We start from the raw sequence: 25,027 nt of genomic DNA, 5'->3' as shown, positions 1-25,027 counted from the left end.
TGAGCTAAAGCCTGCCAGGCTTACATGCCTCTGCAGTGAGGAAACAGGGACACTGGAAGGCAGGCTTCCCCCTCGCTCCTCTAAGGAAGGGTTCAGTCTCTTCCAGCCCTGCTCCAACCACCTATGACCTAACCTTACCCAGAAAGCTGGGGTTTGCCACTGAAGGCTGAAGGTGCCCAGGGCCGTCGGCCCCATCTACAACACTGTGGACGAGCCTAGGGTATTTCTTCCAAGAAGCAGGTAAACTGATCTCATTTGCACAAGGGCCACTTAACTATGTTTTGCCTGAATAGTCAGGTTTTTTATTCTTCCCTCAAAGATCTCTGTTGTGGGTGTTGATAGTCCTATTTTCTGGCATTTTGCTTAATATATAGTGTTTCCTTTATCCCTCCTACCTCAATGCCCCACTCATATTTCAGGCTGGGACCTACTCCTAATTTATAGCTCTCTTTCCCCCTTTTGCCAACTTCTATTATGAAACTACCTTTGCCACCCAGCTTAGTGTATCCCAAGGTTCTCTTTACCATGCCACAGTTGCAGAGCTCCAGGGAAAAGCAACCTGGTCTCATCTATCCAGGCAGAGGAGAACAGAAGCTCCATATCCACGCATGCTGCAAATGGCTTTTCCAGTCTACCTGAATCATTACCAGCTAGAAGCAGCGGTCATTGGGACTTGGACATGAGCTGCAAAGTATAGAATGGTGACAACTCCAGTGCCATGCGGACTTTTCCTGGATGTGGACTTTTCCTGGACTCCTGCTCCCTGTGACAGCTCCTAACAGACTAAACTGTGGTTGGGTTGCATTCTTCAGGGATTTGGCATGGTGATGGGGCCAACTTGGACTTGGTGAACATGTTAAGGACACTACTCTTTTATGGATTCTTGCTGTATTGGCCAAGAGTTTGCTTAAAGGCTTTTAATCACTGTAAAAAAAAATAGAAGACTGGATAAAGAAGATGGGGCACATATACACCATGGTATACTATTCAGCTAGAAGATATGATGACATTGGATCACTTACAGCAGAATGGTGGAATCTTGATAACATTATGCGGAGTGAAATAAGTGAATCAGAAAAAAACAAGAACTGCAGGATTCCATACATTGGCAGGACATAAAAACGAGACTAAAAGACATGGACAGGAGTGTGGTAGTTACGGGGGGTGGGGGGAGGGAAGGAGGGAGAGAGGGAAGGGGAGGGGTACAAAGAAAACTGGATAGAGGGTAATGGAGGACGATCTCTCTTTGGGTGATGGGAATGCAACAGAAGTAAATGACAAGATAACCTGGAAATGTTTTCTTTGAATATATGTACCCTGATTTATTGATGTCACCCCATTGAAATAACAATTTATTTATATAAAAAAAGGTATAAACTTATGCCGTGATGTCAGGTTTTCCCCCTCACATGTATAATTAAAAATATATAAGCCCCTGAATTGTTTTTGGGGTCTGCCAATTTTGGTCTGTTGCCCTGTGTCAGCCATATGAAGCCAGCTTATTTAATATATTTCCTCCTTTAATAAAACTTTTAAAAAACTTAAAAAAAAAAAAAGAAATGATGACATCGGATCATTTACAACAAAATGGTAGGATCTTAATAACATTATACAGAGTGAAATAAGTAAATCAAAAAAAAAACAAGAACCGCATGATTCCATACATTGGTGGGACATAAAAACGAGACTAAGAGACATGGACAAAAGTGTGGTGGTTACTGGGGGGGCAGAGGGGGAGGGGGAGGGGCACAAAGAAAACTAGATAGAAGGTGACGGAGGGCAATCTGACTTTGGGTGATGGGTATGCAACATAATTGATTGACAAGATAACCTGGACATGTTTTCTTTGAACATATGTACCCTGATTTATTGATGTCACCCCATTAAAATTAATAAAAATTTATTTATAAAAAAATAGTCAGTGGTTTACTTTCAAAAACTAAACAGAAAAGTGCTTCTTCTCCCCAGCAGTCATTCAGACAACAGAGACTTATTGAGTATCAACTATGTGCCAGACACCATAATAAACTTTGGCATTCAAGGCCCTGCTAAAAAAAAAAAAAACAACAACAACTAAATTTAACTTAGTAAATTTGAAGATCTAATTGGCTTTATTAAGCCATTCATGAATCAAGCAGTATCCCATCTAGCAACAAGAAGGGTATCCCGAGTGGTTGTACAAAATAGGAGATTTTTATAAGAAAAAGGGCAGGGCAAAAGAAAAGATTGTATCTAGACCAGAACATCTTTTGGGGAAAACTTATGGCAGCAGTTTTATCATGTAGACTGCCTCTTTTTTCTATGAGAAATAGAGAGACGCCATATGGCAGTACCTCATTGGTGTTGACTAGAAACTTACAGACTGGTTAAGATTATATTTCTGGGAAAGTTCAGAAGAGCAGTTAGGTCAGGTATTAAATCTAGGTTTGGTAACATGGGCTTCAGAAAAAGTAACACCACATCATTTTGGGCCCACGTTTTTCCCTTTAACCTACCCTCACAACATAACTTACAATCTTTAATGATTTGAGTCTTTATCCAAAGACCCAATGAAAAATCTTAATGGATTCCAAATCCAGGAATGACATGACTGGAATAAATCACTCATTCAAAATTCGAGGAAGGCATATTGGATACAGTGCTCCAAGGGACAGAGGGTAGTCACCTGAGCTAAGGTAGTAGTAGTGGCAATGAAGAGAACTGATAGATTCAAAGGACATGAGAACGTAAAACCAAAATGATTTAGCAATGAATTGGATGGAGGAAGAGGGGCTAAAGCAGAAGGTGCCATGATCAATTTCTTATTGCATAATGGACTAGAGCCCTGGTCGGCAAACTGCAGCTCGTGACCCACATGTGGCTCTTTGGCCCCTTGAGTGTGGCTCTTCCACAAAATACCATGTGCAGATGCTATCTCAATAAGGAATGTACCTACCTGTATAGTTTAAGTTTAAAAAAAATTGGCTCTCAATAGAAATTTCAATCGTTGTACTGTCGATATTTGGCTCTGTTGACTAATGAGTTTACCAACCACTGGACTAGAGGGTTTTCTCAATCAAAATTGAGATGAACCTAAGGCAATCAGACGGGAACGTCAAGTAAGCAACTGGATTTTATAGGTCTGGAGCACCAAAGAGAGCTCAGTTAGGGCGGGGGTCGGGAACCTATGGATCGCGAGCCAGATGTGGCTGTTTTGATGGCTGCATCTGGCTCGCAGACAAATCTTTTTTTTAATTTATTTTTATTTATTCATTTTAGAGGAGAGAGAGAGAGAGAGAGAGAGAGGGAGGGAGAGAGAGAGAGAAGGGGGAGGAGCAGAAAGCATCAACTCCCATATGTGCCTTCACTGGGCAAGCCCAGCGTTTCGAACCGGCGACCTCAGTGGTCCAGGTCAACGCTTTATCCACTGCGCCACCACAGGTCAGGCCTCGCAGACAAATATTTAATAAAAAAAATGTTAAAAATATAAAACATTCTCATGTATTACAATCCATTCATTTCCTACCACTCATGTTCATGGTTGTGGGTGGCTGGAGACAATCACAGCTGTCCTCCAGGACAACACCAATTTTTTATTGGATAATGCGTAACGTACACGGGTTGTTGTATGGCTCTCATGGAATTACATTTTAAAATATGTGGCATTCATGGCTCTCTCAGCCAAAAAGTTTCCCGACCCCTGATCTAGGGTTATTGAAGAGTCCATAGAGTAAGAAGCTTGTGGCTGAGCCTGAAGGAATTCTAATATTCAAACGTTGAATGACCAAGTGAAGGTGGGTGAGCTTTCTTGAAGCTTACTCCATGTCTTGCACTATTGTTCATTCTATCTACCTACCTATCTATCTATCTTGTAAAATTTAATTTTTACAATAACCCTGCTTGGTAGATACGATTAGGATTGCTGTTTAACCAAGTCCAGTCTCTCAAATGCTGCGTGCTCTGAAGGTGAAGCTCTGAAGTGAGAAGAGAACTGGGTAAGTGTGACATCATAAAAGTTTAAAGAAAAGTTTATCAATTATGTTAAATGTTATTGGAAGGCCAAATAAGACATGAAAATGTCCTCTGGATTCAGTAACATGGAAGCCATTGAGAAGTTTAGAAAGAGTTGCTTATGTGGCAATATGGGAAGAAAATACAGACTGGAGTGTGCTGAAGAATAAGCAGGAGATAAAAGCAGAGAGAAAACAAGTATAGACAACTCCACCAAGAAGTTGGGCTGTGAGGAGAGGGCAGAGAAACCAGTGGCAACAGGACAAGGGAGTGGCAAGGGTGCCTGGCAGGGGGATGCAAGTGCAGGCAGGAATCCACCCAGGCTCTGCACTCAAGCAGTAAACTCTGTCCTGGGGCTGTGGAAGGGGCATTGTTTTTGATGTGGTCAGCTACCTTTTTGCAAACTGTCTGTCTGAAAAGAGTACTTTCTGATTCCTATGAAAGTGTTGTATGTGTAAGCAACTGCTGTGCCAGGGGAGGATGTGTATCAATGGGACTTTTTAAAAGAGAGATAGAGGTATATTATTATGCTTAATTTTCATATTGGTGAAGATAATATAGCTAAGAGGGTATGGTTGGGCCACCAGGTTCTATCCCCAGTCAGGGTACATACAAGAATCAATCAATGAATGCATAAATTAATGGAAAAACAAACAAATCTCTCCCCCACTTTTCCTCTCTCTAAAATTAGTAGATATTAAAAGAGAGAGGAGGAATGGTTAGATTTACAAGAGGGAGAAGTGGTAAGTGGTAGAAGGAACTAGGCCTACTCTATTGTATCAGAAAGAGAAAAAGGGGTAGCAAGTCTACTAATTTAAAAAATGATAGAAATCACTTTTATGGAAAACATCTTTATGTCCAATTAAGCTCTCTTTCTGCTGGGTTGAAAATTTATCTTGGAGATTTCTAGGATGTCTCTACTCCCAAGGCTATAGCATTGATCTGGGGTCTTTGGATCATTGGGTTTCGGTCCACCTAGGTGCCCCTGAAATGTCACCATCACTGTCTCTGTGACCCTTATGCTGCCCCCAAGCTGTGGCTGGTGCCCAGGAAACATTGGAACAGTGTCTCTACTCTCAGAAGCTCTGTCATAACCATTCAACCACTCTCCCTTGAGTCCTGATCATCCCTGATGCACTGCCAGGAAGAAGAGCTCAGGTGCTCTCTCGTGTGGAGCCCATAGAACTTTCTCTCTCACCCACCTCCAGCCTAGGGGAGAGGCCAATGGAAGGCTGCTCTTCCCCTCCTTCTCCAAGGCATTTCATCTAAGCCCTCACACCTTGCCTATATCAGTTAGCTTTTGCTGCATAATCCCCCCACCAAATTTAGTATCTTACAATCCGCATCTCTTGTTTCTCACAATTTTGTAGATCAATTAGATGGTTCTTCTGATTTTTTTTTTTAACAGAGGCAGAGAGAGAGTCAGAGAGAGGGATAGACAGACAGGAACGGAGAGATGAGAAGCATCAATCATTAGTTTTTCATTGCGCGTTGCAACACTTTAATTGTTCATTGATTGCTTTCTCATATGTGCCTTGACCGTGGGCCTTCAGCAGACCAAGCAACTCCTTGTTCGAGCCAGCGATCTTGGGTCCAAGCTGGTGAGCCTTGCTCAAAGCAGATGAGCCCGCGCTCAAGCTGGCGACCTCAGGGTCTCAAACCTGGGTCTTCCGCATCCCAGTCCGACGCTCTATCCACTGCGCCACCGCCCAGTCAGGCGGTTCTTCTGATTTTGGTCAACTCGATTGGAGCTGGAGGGAGTAGCATCTTTCTATTCAGTGTGGTCCCTCAGGACAGCAGCACTCAGGAACTTTATTAGAAATGTAGCCTCTCTGGCTCCACCACAGGCCTAATGAGCCAGCTTCTGCATTTTGACAAGGTCCCCAGGAGGTTTGAGATGCACTGGTCTGGGATACCCTCTCTCACCTGTCTGGTGGTTGAGAAGCTGGTTGGTCTGTAAAGCCTCAGCAGGGAAGGCTTATTCTCTGATCCATGTGGTTAGCTTAGGTTTCCTCACACAGTGACTTCAGGGTTCCCAAGAGTAGTAAGAGAATAATCCTTATGATGGAAGCTTTTTTCAAGCCTCTGCTTGTGTCATTTTTGATACTGTCCCATTGGTCAATGCAAGTCATAAGGCCATTCCAGAGTCAGCATGGGTAGGTTTTGCCAAAGGGAGCTAAGAAAAGAGGAGAAAACTCTGTGATTGTTTTTAAAATATACCACACTCTACTGGAGTTTAGGATTTTGGAATTAAACATCAGTGACCTTTTGCATTCTATCCAGCCACATCCCTCCACTCAGATAAGCACAGAACCCATACTTACTTAAGGGGGGAAGGGTAAAAGTAAAAACATAGGAAAGGAAAATGTTATAGATTAAATTGGAAAATGATAGTCTTGCCACAAAGAAGAAGATGGGCACAGAAATAAGTGGATACATGAGTCTGGTAGTGGAAAAGTGAGAGATTATCTAACACAGTTTCCTTTTTCTCCATGAAGTAGGAGGTAAGGTCATCTGTGGAGATGGGGAGGGGTGGTAGAGGGCAAAAAAGGTCTAAATAGAGTAGACCTTTCCTCCTAGAAGGCTTGAAATAATCATAATTGAATTTGAGCCTGGAAATTGACTTGGAAAGTATAGGACCTCAGGGAACATCTGAGGTTGATGATTATGTCTTTATTTTGATGCCATCTGTCCTATGGGAAAACTCTTTGCAACAGTGTTTGCAGGTACAGAGAAATCCAAAAGCAGGGTTTGGGAGATTTTGTTAAATGAGTTATGAAAAGACAAGAGGGCCACAGAGTTTAGGTTATTGGCAGGATTATTAAAAAATAATGATCTGGGCCTGACCAGGTGGTGGCGCAGTAGAGTTTTGGACTAGGACGCAGAAGACCCAAGTTCAAAACCCCGAGGTCTCTGGCTTGAGTGGGGTTCATCCGGCTTGAGCGGAGTTCATCCGGCTTGAGTGCAGGCTCGCCAGCTTTTTGCAGGGTCACTGGCTTGAGTGTGGGATCATATACATGACCGCATGATTGCTGGCTTCAGCCCAAAGGTTGCTAGCTTGAAGCCCAAGGTCGCTGGCTTGAGCCCAAGGTCACTGACTTGAGCAAGGGGTCACTTGCTCTGCTGTAGCCCCCCCCCCCCGTCAAGGCACATATGGAAAGCAAGTAATGAAAACTAAGGAGACTAAGGAGCCACAACAAAGAATTGATGCTTCTCATCTCTCTCCCTTCCTGTCTGTCCCTATCTGTTCTTCTCTCTGTCTCCCTGTCACTGTCACACACAAAAATAATAATGATCTGGGATATCTTTGTTGAATATGAAAATGAGAAGAAAGCGAAAGTAATGGTCAGTGAGGTTGAAGAGTACAGAGGATGTGAACATGAGATTGAAAGGAGAAGGAATCGTGGTCAGAAAGTGGATGCTTTGGTTAGTATATAATTTCCTAGGTAGAGTAGTTTCTGTAATGAAAAAGACGGAATGATAGGATGGGATAAACCTGAAGGGAAGGGGGAGGGTGCCATGGAGAGGGGGGCAAAGGGGATGTTGAGGGGAATACAGGGGAGGGGGGATGCATTCAGGGCGAAACTAGAATATAGGTAAACACAATAAATTAAAATCAATAAAAAAATTCTTTAAAAAATATTAAATAAAAAAGAAAAAGACCAGAGAAGATCTTAAGAGATGTTTCTGACTTTTCCAATTTGAACACCTTCCTCTGGTGATGAGATTTGCTTTGTATATTCCATTAACCTTATAATGCCTCCTCCAAATGGCTATTTAGTATTCTGGTTCATTATCCCACTGAAATAGAACAAAAATTATCCTTTCTAGTTATTTTTTGGATTTCAGGAACTCTGTGCTTCATCTGATTCTTGGACTTCCTGTCACTTTTTCACCCATCTTTGACTACATATCTCTTTTTATGGGTCCTTGTAAACACTTAGCTCCTGAGAAACTCCACCATCTTATCACTCCGATTCTATAAATGATTTTTGCTCACGTGTGTCAAAATAGGTAGGTTAGGCTGTAGTAACAAATGACCCCCAAATCTCACAACACCAGGAAGTACAGAGGCACTAAAAAGTCATCACATTTTAAAAATGAGTAAACAAATCCTGAAAAATATGCAAGCCCCTCAGGGGGCAAAACCCTAAGGAGCACAACACTTGAAATTTCACAATGACTACACCATAATAAGTAAATGTGTCACGTGAATGTAATAGTGCCTCAGATTTCTCTGGGCCACCATGCAATGTGCAATTGTGTATCTTTATCTTATTGAAGTTCTCCATCCGGAACTCAGTAACACGCATCATCCTGGGGCTGATGAAGGCACTGGATGTAGATAGTGACCAGGAACCCCATTCTAAATAGTGTGGAAGCAAGTCTGCCTATGATAGAGATGGCCAGGGAGGGGGCATGTAACAAGAGAGGCAATAGAGATATCCGGGTGGGGTCCACATCCCATCACTGGGTAAATTCCGTACACATGAGCCCCTCCCTTGGCTTAAGTTATTGATAAGTCATGAAGACTTGACTTCCTTACGGAGGGGTTGGGGAAAGGTGGGGTCTGACTCCGCGCGCCCGGGCCCGCGTCTCCATCCCTCCCTCTGCAACTCCGCCCAAATCTGGCAGATCCGTGGGCGAACCCAGGACGGAGAGGTAGGCGGGGAGAAACTGCGGAGTTGAAGGCGGAGCGGGAGGCTGTCAGGGCAGCCAATAGGCGACTCTCCGGCCGCTGAGCGGAGAGACGGCAGAGGTGCCGCCACTAGCACCACAGCCTCCGAACTCTCCCCTTGTGGATGCACAGCCCCAGTGGCTCTGCTCCTCCCGGCGCATTGGGGCCCAAAGGGGCCGGAGGAGCGGACTTGGGACGGGATTTCTAAGGAAGGAGAGAGGACAGACGCCCCACCCACTCTGGGGGGGTGTCGGTAAACGATGAAGGGCCGGAGGCGGCGGCGCAGGGAGTACTGCAAGTTCGCGCTGCTGTTGGTGCTGTACACTCTGGTGTTGCTGCTTGTCCCCTCCGTACTAGAAGGCGGCCACGACGGGGACAAGGGCGCCAGGCACTGCCCTGGCCTTCAGCGCAGCTTGGGAGTGTGGAGCCTGGAGGCGGCGGCTGCAGGAGAGCGCGAGCAAGGCGCGGAGGTGCGGTCCGCCGCTGAGGTGCACGCAGGCCAGTCCCCTGGGTCCCCGGGCAACCTCAGCAGCGCCGTCGGGGAGCCGGCATCTGCTGAGAAGCAGCACATCTATGTGCATGCCACCTGGCGCACCGGTTCGTCGTTCCTAGGCGAACTATTTAATCAACACCCGGACGTTTTCTACTTGTACGAGCCCATGTGGCATCTCTGGCAGGCGCTGTATCCGGGAGACGCTGAGAGCCTGCAGGGTGCGCTACGCGACATGCTGCGCTCGCTTTTCCGCTGTGACTTCTCCGTGCTGCATCTGTACGCGCCACCCGGAGACCCCACCGCGCGCGCCCCGGGTGCAGCCAATCTCACCACCGCCACTCTCTTTCGCTGGCGGACCAACAAGGTCATCTGCTCGCCGCCCCTGTGTCCCGGCGCGGCCCGTGCCCGGGCAGATATTGGCCTCGTCGAGGATGCCGCCTGTGAGCGCAGCTGCCCACCGGTGACTCTGCGCGCCCTGGAGGCCGAGTGCCGCAAGTACCCGGTGGTGGTCATCAAGGACGTGCGCCTTCTCGATCTGGGCGTGCTGGTGCCCCTGCTGCGCGACCCAGGCCTCAACCTGAAAGTGGTACAGCTTTTCCGAGACCCTCGAGCCGTTCACAACTCGCGCCTCAAATCTAGACAGGGTCTGTTGCGCGAGAGCATCCAGGTGCTGCGCACCCGCCAGAGGGGTGACCGCTTCCACCGCGTGCTGCTGGCGCATGGCTTAGGCGCTCGCCCAGGAGGCCCTTCCCGCGCTCAGCCTGCCGCGCCGCGCACTGACTTTTTCCTGACTGGCGCGCTAGAGGTGATCTGTGAAGCGTGGCTGCGCGACCTGCTCTTCGCGCGTGGGGCGCCCGCTTGGCTGCGGCGCCGCTACCTGAGGCTGCGCTACGAGGACCTGGTGTGGCAGCCTCGCGCGCAGCTGCACCGCCTGCTGCGGTTCGCGGGCCTGCGCGCACTGGCCGCGCTTGACACCTTCGCGGTCAACATGACGCGCGGCGCGGCCTATGGCGCGGACCGGCCCTTCCACCTGTCCGCACGCGACGCCCGCGAAGCCGTGCACGCCTGGCGCGAGCGCCTAAGCCGAGAGCAGGTGCGCCAGGTGGAGGCCGCCTGTGCTCCAGCGATGCGTCTGCTGGCCTATCCTCGCAGCGGAGAAGAGGGAGACGCCGAGCCAGCAGTGCACGAGGAGAAACCGTTCGAGGCTGAGGCGGATGGCGCCACGTAGCCTCCCACTCATGTCCCGGAGGGCGAATCCGGGTAAGGTGGCCCGGGCTAGAGAGGGGCAAGGAAGGTTCTTTGGGAAACTTGGACCAGCCTGCTGGGAGAGGGAGTTATGCTGTTCCAGATATCCTGTCAGAATAGTTGTGAGCGGTAGGAAAGTGCACCTGTCAGAATTTGGGAGCCATCGTTATCTAGAGCTTAGCCTCCTGCCTCCTTTGGGGAGGACTCTAAGATGAGAGAGTTTAAGCATGGCTGAGGTGGAGCCCAGGTCTCCATACTCCCAGTCCCCTTTGTGAAGTAGGAGGTAAGGTCATCAGTTGAGAACTGGGGGAGGGGAGGGATGACTGGAATCAGAGGTCTAGGGAAAGTAGAAAAGTTTGAAAGTCATAATGGAACTCGAGACTGGGAATTGACATGAAAAGCATCGTATTTCTTGGACTGTTTGAGGTTGATGACTATTTTACCTTGACGCCAATCTGCCCTGTGGAGGAACTTTTTGCACCAGTGTCTGCAGGCACAGAGAAAGCCAAAAGCGGAGTCTGATGGAAAGTTCTTGACTCTATTTATTATCCTACCTCCCTGTGGTCTGTTTCATATTTCTCCTCTGCCTCTATCTATCTCTGTGCTGACTGCGGGCTTTCTGAGTTCCCAAGCACACAAGCACAGTCAGACCTTTCTTTTAAGAGTTTTTGCATATGTATTGTATGTGTGTCTTAGGTTCTAGTATAGTAGGGTAGAGTGGACTTATCTTTCCCCCTGGCTCATGTGGAGTCTCCCTCCACCCCCATGGCTAGTGTTTGCAGGATATTTGACCATATCCTATTAACATCACTTCCCAAAAGCTGCCTGGTCAGCTTCCTCTAGTGCCTAGTGCCGACAAGACCTCAGGGATGGGCTTTCCTCCTCCCCCTCCAGTTTGCCTGATCCGTTTAACAGTGGTAGTCAACCTGGGCCCTACCGCCCACTAGTGGGCTTTCCAGCTTTCATGGTGGGCGGTAGCAGAGCAACCAAAGTATAAATAAAAAGATAGGTTTAACTATAGTAAGTTGTTTTATAAAGATTTATTCTGCCAAACTTAGTGAAAATCTGACATAAAGTACTTGGTAAGTAATTATTATTATATGCTTTAACTTGCTGTAACTCTGCTTTATAAATTTTATAAAGTAAAGTTACTTTGCTACTTTATAAATCACCATTACTGTGGAACCAGTGGGCGGTGAGAATATTTTACTACTAACAGATACAAAAGTGGGCGGTAGGTATAAAAAGGCTGACTACCCCTGGTTTAAGAGGTAAAGGCTTAGATTGGCAATAACAGCTTTGGCTGTAACTGCAGAAGGAGCTTTGTGAAGACACCTCCCCCCATTTTTTTTTTTGTTGTTGTTGTTCTTTCTCTGTAAAGCACATATCCCGAGATGCTAATATGGGACTTAAAGAATCTCAAATTTTGTGTTCAGTATATGGCCTGTACGTTGGCTGAGGGAAAAGTTTGTTCTGTATGATGCTGACCTTAGGAGCTCAGTTAGTGGCATGGGGATGGGTTTCTCCCAACTCTGCACTGTGCAGTGCAGAGGAAGAGGAAAAGCAGCTCTGGGTGGACGGAAGTGACTTGTTTCCATTCATTATTTTGTAGTGTAATTCACTATTCCTCTGGGATGAAGCTCTGAGGCCAAAGTTGAAGATGTTAATGAAGGTGGATTTTACTGTTAATAGAGCCAGGGTTTCAGAGAGATTTCAGAAGTTCACTGATTTTTCTCCCAGTGATCAAGTGGTTTTCTTGGTCAGTTTCTGTAATTGCTAGGAAGTCTGTGTTCCTTCCTGATTTCCAGAGTAAAGGGAGGTAAGTCACAGAGTGACTTGTCATATCTTAACAAAAACATCCTTTCATTTGTTAATCCTGTATTTACAGATGTAAGTAATGGGGATGGTACTTAACTCTCCTTCTCAGGCCTCCAGCGCAAATGCTGCAGCATTTTATGGCCTTAAGAACTGACTGTCTCCCAGAATCTTTCACTTTCCCTCCATTTTTATTAATATTTATTGAGTGCTGACTGGGGTCAAGTAGGAAAGAGGATAGAGAGAAAGGTTACAGTAGAAGGCTTCATCCTCTAGGAAGTTGGTCTGTGAGGGTGACTATGGCTGTAGACACTGGAGCTGGTGTTTGGAAGGCCAACAGAGCTTTCTCTGCAGGTCTTCAGGAACATATGGGAGCCAGTTTTTAGGCTCTTTCATTCTTTGGTGACTAATCCCTTCCTCCCATATTTTTGCTGAAATTATTAGACACTTACCATGTCACCACCAACCAGTGGATTTACTAAAATGCTTATATTCCTAGTTCTTGGAAAGAAAACATTATTGACCCACTGATGAGTTTCTGAAAGTTCATCACACTCTACTCTAGGGAAGGGAAAGGAGTGGATCCTTATGTGCCATGCCTTGAGTTCGTTAATTGGACATATTATCAATTTTACAGAGTAGAAATCCGAGACTCAGAGAAGTCAAGTAACTTGCCCAAAGTCACACCTGGGTTGGTGAGGGTGGAGCAGCTTTGTTGTTTGACCTCAGAATTCAGAATCTCTCCATCATGACACATCCTTACCTGCCTCCCACCCTCACCCCCGACATCCCTTAGCAGCACCTTTGTCACTCCAGCAGGGCTTAAAGACTAGTCTGGGGTGGAAAACACATATGGCGTCATTGCTAATATGTTCCAACCACTGAACAAATAAATAATATATCCTTGAGTTAACAACAACCTACACACGAAATCTGGTAACTCTACAGCCACCTTCCCCATGGCTGTCCTTCTCATAGGACATCTGAGCATGCCCTCAGCTCATCAGTGAAGAAGGGCTACACATGAATTGACCTGAGTAACTTCTGGATGATTCAATAACCGGGATTTTCCAGGGAGGGAGTCAGTGTGATTTTTTTCAGGGCTTAGTGGGGACCTCAGCACCCTGAACCAAGTCACCAAGAACCTAGGCCCTTTCCATCTTTTATATCTTTTTAGGATTTCATTCACCAGCTTATCTTCCCACTGTCACAAGATAGTAGCCTTAGCAACAAGCAGCTCTTCCTCACACAACTATGCAGGGTTGTCAAAATGCAGAAAGGAAGGAAACTGGTTAGTAAATAAGGAGCGGAGGAGTTTTCCCTTCTGTGTCTCTCTTTCCTTCAGTCTGGTTATAGAAACCTTTCCCAGATTTTTTTTGCCCCCAGCCAACTTACTTTTATGTCTCATTGGTTGGAACTTACTGGGTCATATGGCCTGCCTTAGCCCAAAAATTGGTGAATGAAGTAGGATCATCATGATTGGCTTGGACCACATTACATTCACCTGAGGAGTTTTGGTTTTTAATGTCAATACCTGAGCTTCACCCCTAGAGATGCTGATATAATTGTTCTGGGGTGGGGTCCAGGCATTGGGATGTTTTGAAAAGCTCCCCAGGTGGCTGTACTGTCCAAATAAGTTAAAGATCACTGACTTCAACCAGTCATGATTCATTCTCTGTGCTAGGTTATTGCCACTGGAATAAGATCAGGATGGGGGCTGTTAATGAGCAGCGGATTGTCTGCCACAGTAATTTATGTAAAAGAACTTGGAACTATAAAATTCCAAGCAAATGTAAGGTGTTAAAATAGGGTGTTAATGTGGAAAGGGGAAAACATCTTATATTATTCACTGATCCATTATCACCCTCTCAATTTCATTCAAATGCTTTGTTGTCTGTTATTCCTTCTCTAATAGCCCATTATTTTATACTATCTATGGTTCTGAGCAGACAGATGTGCTGTCCTGTCCTTTTCATCAGGTCTCCCTTTGATCTACCCTTGGCAGGATCCAGGATTTTACTCCTATAGGCATTTAAGACACCTTCGCCTTTTTTCTTGATAAGACAGATGGACCCTTTGAATGAAATTAGGAAAGGAGGTAAATAAACCATAATTTAAGCCCCAATAAGTCAGAAAGCTTTTTTTCTAAGGAAATCATCCAAACAGAAAAAGAAATGAGCAACTGTTATGAAAGTCATTCTAATTTAATCTGATTATTATGCTCCAAATGTGTGAATATCACTGAAAGGAGAACCATTTGCTTAAACACAGATTGCCTGTAAACAGGTATTCATTAAACATTCTTCCTATATAGAATTTCTCATTCAACAAAATTTGTTTAAATTCCCAACTGTAAGGCACTGTGGGGTGTGCTGTGTTCATGCCAGAGAGCTGGAAGTTAGGATAGTACACGTGCATGCACATGTGTGTGTCCATGCGCGCGCGCGCACACACACACACACACACACACACACACACACACAAATATGTACCTGAGTGACAGGGCTGCAGTAAGGTGCAAACAATTTTTTAAAGCACATCCACATCCAAATCTTTATAGCTGCCCTGTGAAGTTAGTGCTGCCTTTGATCAAGACATTTTTGTGGCTGCCTTCCCCATAAGCTCGTGGGAAATTTGGTGTTTAGGAGAAATCAAGATTCGTGAAGTCTGGTGAGCCAGGCAGAGGAAGGCTGGTCCTGCATAGTGATGTGTGGCCATAACATAGTAACAGTCATTTCTTGGTTCATATAAAATCAGTTTTCATATTAGGATGCAGGATCCCAGGCATCAGGGTCTGGCTCTCCTGGTTAATCTTGATTGACCTTGGGCAAGTCTTTAATTCTTTTTGAGAAGAGGAGGTTGAACTAAGAAGATTTCCAAGGTTTCTTGGTGCTAAGGGGAGGTGACATTTATTGACTGCTTTCAAAGTTGCACCAATTTTTGTTCCCATATCTGTTTTTAGAGTGTTTACTTCCTAGACTATCAACAACATGGATTTTATCCAGTTTTTTTTTCATCTTGGCTAGTCTGATGGGTGAAAAATCATTTTTCCCAACACTGTAGCTCTCTCTGACCTTCCAGTTCATCTCAGACAATGTAGGATTGCTTGACATCTAAGGTTGTGGGAAATAGGATTCCAAGAGGTTATCAACTTCTTAACCCTTATGCTGTCCACATGTATTTGGAAAGTCATTTCAGTGATTCTTTTGAAGGACTGGATATATTTTAAAATAAAAATGATTATCCCTTTAAAAATCACACTCTCACATGCTGTCAGAGTTTAACAAGCTCCTTGTTAAGATGGTCTTTTTTCTGGTTCTTTTGCAGTGAATTGTACCTATTCATTTGAACTTCAACTATATATATTTCAGAACACTATCACTGGGGAAATTCAGGTGATATTAAATAAGGTTTAACTGTTCATATATTTTGCTCTATGTTCCCAAGAGCCCTCCTGGTAGTCTGAGGAAGGGCAGAAGTGCCCATTTGCAGTTGCTGAGTTAGGATTGAGATAGTTTTGTTTGTTTGTTTGTGTTTTTTTTTTGTTTGTTTTTTGTCTGGGCAGAGATTTTCTTCCCATGAATACAAATGTAATATAAATAGTTGGGGATGATGCTCTTAAAAAAAACATTTATAAGCAGCTGGCTTAAAATTCCTCAGTATGCCTTTTCTCAGCCTGCTCTCAGCATGAACAACACAGAAAAGAATGAAACAAAAAAGGCTCAACTGGCCTTGTTTTTTTGTATCTGATATTCTAGTTGAACAAGGTAACTAATAAATGAACTTCTCCCTCTGTGAGGGCTCCTGGCTTGTCCTCTTGCTACATGGTGGAACCAAAGGAACTTGCTCTATTGAAAGAAACATTTCTGCTTGGGTGCAGTATCTAGAAAGAACAGTACAGACCAAGAAACAACCCTGACCCAAATTCAAGAGCACAGGGAAGTGAATTGTTTGGGAGATGAATAGGAAGCGATGTCAACTGCAGAAAAGTTGCAGAGCTCAGAGATGTCTTCGTGAGAATTGGAGCTCTTGCTTCATCCCCTTGGCTCACAGGGACGGCACCAGCAGCCCAGTTTGACATTTCTGCAGCTGTCCTTGTTCACATTAAAGACAGTCATGATGGATGCTAAGAAATTGGAGCCTCAGCTGATAGTGAATATTATTAATTTAGGGAATTACGAGTCTGGAAAGTGACCATCATATTTGACTTCCATGCTGACCATGTTGGGTGTGAGCTAATTCTCCTCCCCTGAAGAGTCACATGCCAAAAATAGCCACTGAGGGAGACATGTTTTTACTCATGGAATGGAAGCCCTTTCTGTTAACACTCCTGTCACACAGGAGTGCTGAAAGGAACCCCAGAAGGCATAGGGAGAGTTGGGAGGGCCCAGGAACACAGTCTGTGAGCCCTACCATCAAGAAGCTCCACATCTGGTCTGAAATCCAAATGCCTAAGATTTATAAAGATGAATATTGTGTAGTTAAGATTATTTGGGTGTGGTAGCCAGCAGACTGGAACTAGAGAAAGCAGCCTAACTGAAGGTGTGGCACAGAACATTACAGAGTCATTTGTAAGGTATGGGGAGCTGATAGGGGTACAAGACTGTGAGTTCTTTTGTCAAGATGATGAACTGAAGAGAGTTATGAGCAGCCCCAGAGTGAAGTTGGAGGCTAACTAAAGCAGCCCTTACATACATATAGATAAAGTGAACATTAGGGAAAAAATGTCCCCGAGCTTAGGAAAGACACTTTGCCCATGACTAAGAGTAGACTTTACCAAAAAGGATTTATTACAGCCTCAGAGAGATTATGGGAACAGTAAGCCAAAAATACTAAGATGAAGATAATGTTTTAAAAATAGGACTTCCTTTCAAACATCATGGAGTTGACCTATGTTAAATAGACAGGTTTTAGAAGCAATAAAAGCAGATGCTGTATCTTGCTCTGATAAAGGATATTGCCAACACAGATGTAATAAAAGAGAACAGTGCATTTTTCAGGTTCCATAAACAACAAAAAAGTTATGTGTTGTTGCCTAAGGATAGCAAAGGGGACTGTTTTACAAAAAAGAGATGGTTGGATGAAATTAAATACTCCTCCCAAAGAACAACAAAACCCTTAGCATGATTAAATGCTTTTTGAATTAACTCTATTTTTATTTCTCAACAAAGAGGAAAAGAAATACTTTTAACTTAAGGGAAAAAATCCATGTCCTGCTCCTAAGTACAGTGATCTCTGTCAAAACTGCAGGCCCCTGGGGAGAACTGGTTTATATGCTCCAGTGTCCTGTGCCAACATAAACTTACTCTCAGCCTTGGGACCATGTTATCCTCACCATACTGAGTGGAACAGACAGTACCTCATTCTGCAGGGAGAGCTAGCTGAAGTAATGGACTAGACTTGGGCTGATGCAGACTCTGTACAATGACCAACCATCCTAACCTGTGAGTCTTAAAGTTGATGAAGGCAGCCCCAATGCCCCCCCCACCCCACCTTAGCTACTCCATTGGCTGCTAGCTCTAGTGGAGGCCATAAGGCTGCCAGAGCAGCAGGTGCAGCTCTGGTCACTTCCCAGTCCCATGGCCTTACTAACCCCTGTCACCCCACTTGGTAGATGACAAACATCTGCTGGTGAGTGGTCAGATATATGTTATAAAATACTGACTCAGTTCCTATATTTGATTTGGGAATGACCTCACTCACAAAAGCAAGTATGTATGCCAATTAGAATTATATCTCAGAACAGTTCAATGAAAGGAAAAAATAAAAGTCAACCAGGCAGATTCAGCTGTTTCCAAACTTTATTAATACTGGTTTGGAATGTATTCATTTTGTTCTCAAATGAACTTAAGAACTTGGGAAATTTTTAGTTGGGGGTGGATATGATAAAATTGAAACATTATTATTTAATTCCATTTTGTAAATATAATGGTTATTTCATTTTTGCACTAGCTGACCCTGGGGCTTGACTAATGACTCCCATAGATTGAGGTTTTACTCTGATTTCTGGAGCAGAAAAAATGGGTCTTTTCTTCCCACTGTGGTCAGGGAAAATGGTTGGGAGGCAGCTCAGCACTTTTCATGGGCTTCCCAGGTCCAGGCAAGTGACTTCTAATTTCTCCCCGAAGTCCTCCGGCAAGCATTTTGTTTGTTTGTGTTTGTGTGTTTAGGTGTGTTTTACTCAATCTCTGTTTTCTCCTGAAGCAAGAGTTGTTTCAAGTATTAAACACAACAGAAACTTATTGACTAGTGAAAGTATTCTGGCACCTTGTGCCACTTAATTTTTCAGATTGCAAGTCTGAAAATGATTTATCACAGTTGTGCTGTTTAAAATGCATTTGTAGGCTTTTGTGAGGGAGGGGTGCAGTTAGATTAGCAAACTAAATGTTGCTTTAATGTCACAATGAAGGAATGCTTGCACTTTGATATTTCTGGTATTTCAAGTATTATTTTATCATTCCTAAGCAGTTCCCTTTGAAAATATCAATAACTAAATGGCTCTATTGTTGTAAACATTGTCAGTCATTTCCGTTTTCCTTGGCAGTGCATTTCACTGATTGGAGGTGAAAACAGGAAGGTTAAGAAAACTTAACCCAGGTTAACAGATAAGCTTAGATGTTTAACATCATTCACAGTGGGGTGGTTCCAGGGTCACATGCTGGGAGAAGACCCTACAAGAACACTTTGCCATTGAAAAGGAGGCTGACAGCATCCTCAGCCCATTGGTTCTGGACTGGGTCCAGGAGGAAGACTGTTACAATGGGCTGGAAAGTAATTCACCAGTGATAACGGGACATTCTGAATACCCGGAAATCTCAAATCCCTCAGCCCGAGTGCCAAGTTCCAGCACCAACTTTTAGTATCTGTGAAGTCGCTTTAGGTGGTAAACCCAGGACGCTGCACCTGGCATAAGCGAGTGGGTAGGGATAGGTGAGTACTTCCAGAGGCTAAACCAAGAAAAAGTTGAAGAATGGTATAAGGCCAGTGGCCGCTGCCATGGCCATGCAGGTTCCCATTGGATTCAGGCAGACGCTAAAAGAACTGTGGAGCCAGAGGATGGTGGGTCATTCCATTTATTAAAGTCTCAAAACGGCGGAAAAGCAAACAGGCAGGGAAGACCACTTCTCTCTCACTCAGGGCTCCCAGAGCCCCGACTCATTCTCCGGACTCTCGTGGACTCAAAGGCCCCCACCAGCCTCAGCACTCTCTTTCTCTCTCTCTTTCAGCATTCTCTCTGCGCTGTCCAGCAAAACATGCTAGGGGAAAAAACCCTTCTCCAGCTAACAATAGCAAACAATCTCCCCTCCCAAGCAGGAAGGCAGTCTGCAAACTGCAATCTGTCCCCCTGAGGGCAAGCACCCACAGCCTTCCATAGACTATATGGTACACACATGGCGCTACCCCAATACAGGTGAGCAAACTTAAAAAACATTTGTTTACCCAGCAAAGGACACGTAAAAATCTACAAGTACAGTTCAAGGGGGGGAGTGAGATGCCCATGCAAGTTCCCAGATTCACTTGAGAGGCCCAGGGCTCAGTACCTGACTTGAAAGGGCACAGGAAGGCCACCGAGAGAGGCAGACCTGCAAGTTCTTATGGTTAAATCCTCTGTTCTCAAACTTCAAAGCAAGCAGGAAGTTCATTCTTCCTCCTCCCCCATCCTAGCTGAAAAAAAAAATATGATTAAAATGCTTAGAGTGTGTCTTCCTGAGTTGTTCTACAGTAACATGGAAGGCTCAGCACAGCCTACTACATGCAATGGCAGTCCAGCTTCCTTAACCCAGAAAGAAGTTTCACTTTGTAGGTCAACCAGCTGCGTCTACGGCCGAGTTGGTCATTAAAATAACTCAGGGGAACTGTAGCAAAGAAGATAAAATTAACCCAACTCATTGAAGTATAACTTTGAATCTTTAAAGAAACAATCCATTTTGTAAAAGTGCAAGGAAATATGTGAATTTAATATTAAGGAATGACTTCACATTTCAATGCCACATATTTAAAAACCCTTTTATACATGCTTCACAAAAAAGTGATATACAGAAATTGTTACGGAACTCAAGGCGTTCACCACTTGGGGTACTCTATTAAAAAAATGAAACATGGTTGTGCAAGATAGTTTTATTTACTTGCAGTAAGTAAAGGAGACAAGAGGTTCATATCCATAGCTCATATCCAAGAGATTCATATCTCTGAAGGGACGCTTAGTCATTGGTGATATACACTATTTGGTCAATTATATGTTGATTCTTCTTTGCAGTTGATTACTTTCATCCCACTGAATTCCTGTCAGTTCATCCTGATTACTGCTGCATCTGCAAAATACTGTGCTACCATGTAACATTTAGTAAGAAATATTTAGAACTGCCCAGACCTTGAGATCCTTGTCCTATTTAACAAAATCTCTATAAATCTGGAAATTAATTGCACCAAGACAGTTTTTAAATTATCTGTTTTTTATTATTATACAAGATAGGTCTCAAATACTTTTGACTTAGGAATGACCAGAAGGGTCTACACTCATTTCAGGTGGTTCAGGCAATAGCAAACGGTTGGGCAAACAAGTTTGTAATAAGTGTTTTTAGGTTTGCTCACTGGTGTTGGGGCAGCACCATGTGTGTACAGTCTATGGAAGGGTGCGGGTGCTTGCCCTCAGGGCGGCAGATTGCAAATTGCGAATTGCCTTCCTGCTTGGGAGGGGCCATTGTTTGCTGGAGAAGGGTTTACCCCCCAGCCTGTTTTGGCTGGAGAGTGGACAGAGAGAGAGAAAGAGAGAGAAGAGAGAGAGCGCTCAGGGGCTTTGGAAGCGCTGAGATTTCAGCCCAGCCTGTTAGGCTGGGGGTGCTGAGGCTGGTGGGGACCTGTGAGTCTGGGTGAGTCGGGAATGCTGAGGGGCTTCGGAGCCCTGCCTGTTTGCTCATCGGCCATTACAAGACTAAAACGGAACGGCCTATAATTCTTTTACTGTCTGCCCGAATTCAATGAGAATCTGCATGGCCAAGGCAGGGGCTCCTAGCCTTACACAAACATTTTATTCTCCCCAAACTTTGTGCAAATGGAAATAATTTTAACCAAGAAATTTAGTAGCTTAACATTTAATTCTTCATTGTCAAACATCTAGTAGCTGGAAGAAAGGGCAAGGCTAGCTATTTGGTCACTGTAACTGGCTGATAAACTTGAATGTTCGTTATTTTGTGTGTGTGGTTTTTAATTTAATTTATTGTGTTTACATAATATAGTGTCTCCCCGAATGCATCCCCCCTCCCCCTGTATTCCCCTCAACAGAATGTTCGGTTTTTAAATATGCACCCAAAGTTGACTATTTCATAGTTCCAACTGAATATGCTCCCACCGTACTAAGAAAAGAGGGGTCTGGAATGAATTTAATTCTTGACCCTATGTCTAAAACACTGGGGTCTTAAGAATTTTGGAGAACACTATGCTAAGGATCCATGGACATGTTTATATTTTAAACACAACAGAAACATTGAAAATGATAGGAAAATTGCTGGTAGTTTTTTTGTTTGTTTTTGTTTTGTTTTGATTTTTAGAGTCTACTTGGGAGCTATAGGCTCCATTGAGATATAAATCAAAACTGGAAGGTATATGAACATCCTTTTTCTGGTTCAGTGACATTCAGGAACTAGAGACCAAAACCAGGGAATGGGAACTCGTTTCTATTGCAAAGAAAGAAAGGACCTTGGTAGGTTGCTGCCTGTCCACTGCGGGCTGCCCAACCAGGATTAGAAGAACATCAAAACAGTTCTTCAAATATCCCAGAGGCAGTAATAGACTTTTTAGAACTCCTATCTGTCCTCTCCTCCCACCTTGTACTGACAGTGATTTGATTTAAAAAATATATGTATATTGAACTTGGAGTGGAAAGCAGCTTTCCAGGTAGTGGTAAAAAAAATTTTTTTTTAAGAAGATTTTTAATAAAAGAATTTAAAGAGTGCTTATGGGTCCAGAGGTTGGACTGGTAGCAACTCCATAAATGTTTGGGAATGTAGGGATCTGACCAGGCAGCATTTAGCATCTGGTTAGTCATTGATAAAAAACCATCCTGAGTTACTGCTAAGCTGTGTCTAGGTCTTTAAAACAACCCAAATGGAGAGCTGAACACATCGCAAAAGGAAACAGTGACAGAGTAAAATGTTTCATTTTAAAATAGTTTTACTTTCATAGGAAGTTGCAAAAAACAGTCCAGAGAAGTCCAGTGGACCCTTCATCAAGCTTCATCCAAAGGTAACATTACATGTAGATCAATATCAACACTAGGAAGTTGACATTGACAATTCATAGACCTTATTCAGTTTTCAGCAGTTTTTACATGCATTCATTTTAATTATATTTGTGTGCATAGAACTTTTTAATTTTATTACATATAGACATGTGTAAACACAAACACCACAATCAAGATACAGAACTGTCCTGTCAGCACAAAGAGGCTCTCTTGTGCTACCCACTTATACTCACATAACCCGCCCCATCCCACCCATTTTATGTAAAAGTTTTATAATTAAAAAAATATATTAATTGATTTTAGAGAGAGAGAAACATTGATTTGTGCATTCATTGGCTGATTCTTGTATGTGCTCTCACCAGGGAACCAACCCATAACCTTGGCATATGGGGATGATGCTTCAAGCAACTGAGCGACCTGGGCAGGGCCAGGGCAAAAATTTTATATTTTTTTATTTTGTTTTTCCTTATAAACTTTAGAATAAGCTTATCTATGCCATCATTTAATTTTGTGCCTCATTTTGAGTTATTTTTTTTTAATTTTTATTTAGAAAATTAACAGGATGACATTGATCAATAAAAGTACATAGGTTTCAAATGAACATTTCTATACATTTGAACTGTTGATTATGCTGTATACCCATCACCCAAAATCAAATCATTTTCTGTCACCTTATTTTGTCCCTCTTTACTCCCTTACCCCCAAACCCCCTCTCCCATCCTCCATCCCTGGTAACCACTTCATTTTTTATCTATAGAGATGAGTCTCAGTTTTATATCCCACCTATGTGTGAAATCATACAGTTCTCAGCTTTTTCTGATTTACTTATTTCACTCAGTATAATGCTCTCAGGGGACATCCAGTTTGTTGTAAATGGTAATAAGTAATTTCTTATGGCTAACTAGTATTCATTGTATGGATATACCATATCTTCTTTATCCAATCCTCTATAGAAGAATACTTTGGTTGTTTCCATATCTTGGCCACTTTGAATAATGCTGTGATAAACATGGGGGTGCATGTGTCTTTACGTGCCAATGTTTTTGAGTTTTGGGGTAGATATTGAGTAGAGGGATTGCTGGGTCATATGGCAGCTCTATTCTTAATTTTTTGAGGAACCACCATACTTTCTTCCATAATGGTTGTGCTAATTTGCATTCCCACCAACAGTGAATGAGGATTCCTTTTCTCCACAGCATCTCCAACACTTGTTATTACCTGTCTTGTGGATAATAGCCAATCTAACAGGTGTGAGGTGGTATCTCATTGTAGTTTAATTTGCATTTCTCAAATAGCTAGTGAAGATGAGCATCTTTTCATATATCTGTTGGCCATTTGTATGCCTTCTTGGGAGAATTGTCTGTTCAAGTCCTCTCCTCATTGTTTTATTTTTACAGAGACAGAGAGAGAGGGATAGATAGGGAAAGACAGATAGGAACAGAGAGAGATGAGAAGCATCAATCATCAGTTTTTTATTGCGACACCTTAGTTGTTCATTGATTGCTTTCTCATATGTGCCTTGACCGTGGGCCTTCAGCAGACCGAGTAACCCCTTGCTCAAGCCAGTAACCTTGGGTCCAAGCTGTTGAGCTTTGCTCAAACCAGATGAGCCCGCGCTCAAGCTGGCAACCTCCGGGTCTCAAACCTGGGTCCTCCACGTCCCAGTCCAACGCTCTATCCACTGCACCACTGCCTGGTTAGACCTCTCCTCATTTTTTAATGGGATCCTTTGCTTGTTTGTTGCTGAGCTTTGTGAGTTCTTTATATATTTTGGATATAAACCCTTTATCGGAGCTGTTGTTTGCAAATACCATCTCCCATTTGCTTGGCTGCCTGTTTTTTTTTTGTTGTGAGTTTTTTTGTTTTGTTTTATTTTTTGCTGTGCAGAAGCTTTTTTGTTTGATATAGTCCCATTCATTTATTTTTGCCTTTACTTCCCTTACCTTTGGGGTCAAATTTATAAATTGCTCTATACGGCCAAGGTCTATGACAAACATAATTTTTAATATCAACAAACTAGTCTATTAAGTTTTCTCCTATTTTATCATTCTTCTTGTTCTTTTATTTGTGATGCTTCAAGATTCCTTTTTTTATCATTTCCTTTCTGTTGGAGAATGTCCTTTAGCAGTTCTTTTACAGCAGTTCTATTAGCAATACATTCTCTTAGTTTTCTGCCATCTGAGCATATTTTTTTACGTGTTTATATTTTATTTTTTTCATTTACAGTTATATTTATCATTATTTTCTATTAGTTTCAGGTGTACAGCACAGTGGTCAGACAATCATATACTTTACCAAGTGTTCCCCCTGATATTTCTGGTACCCACTGGTACCATATATAGTTATTACAATATTATTCACTATGTTTCTTATGCTGTACTTGATATCCCCATGACTGTTTTGTAACTACCAATCTGTATTTCTCAATCCCTTCACCTTTGTTCCAGTAGAGCCCAAGCTCTAAGTCAATCAGGCACCCCTGATTTGACTTCCCCGTGCAGTGGGACACTCCTGCTGCTTAACAGCAAAGCTGGCAGCCTCTTTGAGGCAACTCCTGAAGCAGCTA

General features: G+C 43.5%; 1 protein-coding gene across 2 annotated transcripts in view; it reads left to right on the top strand.

The window, feature by feature from the left end:
* Positions 1-8,748: 8,748 nt before the first annotated feature.
* Positions 8,749-25,027, top strand: part of CHST7 (carbohydrate sulfotransferase 7) — a 79,517-nt gene continuing 63,238 nt past the window's right edge. For both annotated transcript variants that reach the window (XM_066357511.1, XM_066357510.1), the window contains exon 1: positions 8,749-10,421. In XM_066357511.1, coding sequence (XP_066213608.1) covers positions 8,929-10,389 — 1,461 coding nt within the window. In that variant the 5' untranslated portion in view covers positions 8,749-8,928 and the 3' untranslated portion in view covers positions 10,390-10,421. The remainder of the gene's footprint in view (positions 10,422-25,027) is intronic.

Source organism: Saccopteryx leptura, chromosome X (genome assembly GCF_036850995.1).
Source record: "Saccopteryx leptura isolate mSacLep1 chromosome X, mSacLep1_pri_phased_curated, whole genome shotgun sequence".
NCBI lineage: Eukaryota > Metazoa > Chordata > Mammalia > Chiroptera > Emballonuridae > Saccopteryx > Saccopteryx leptura.
The sequence above is the reverse complement of the archived record's forward strand: the minus strand, read 5'-3'. Positions and strand labels throughout refer to the sequence as shown.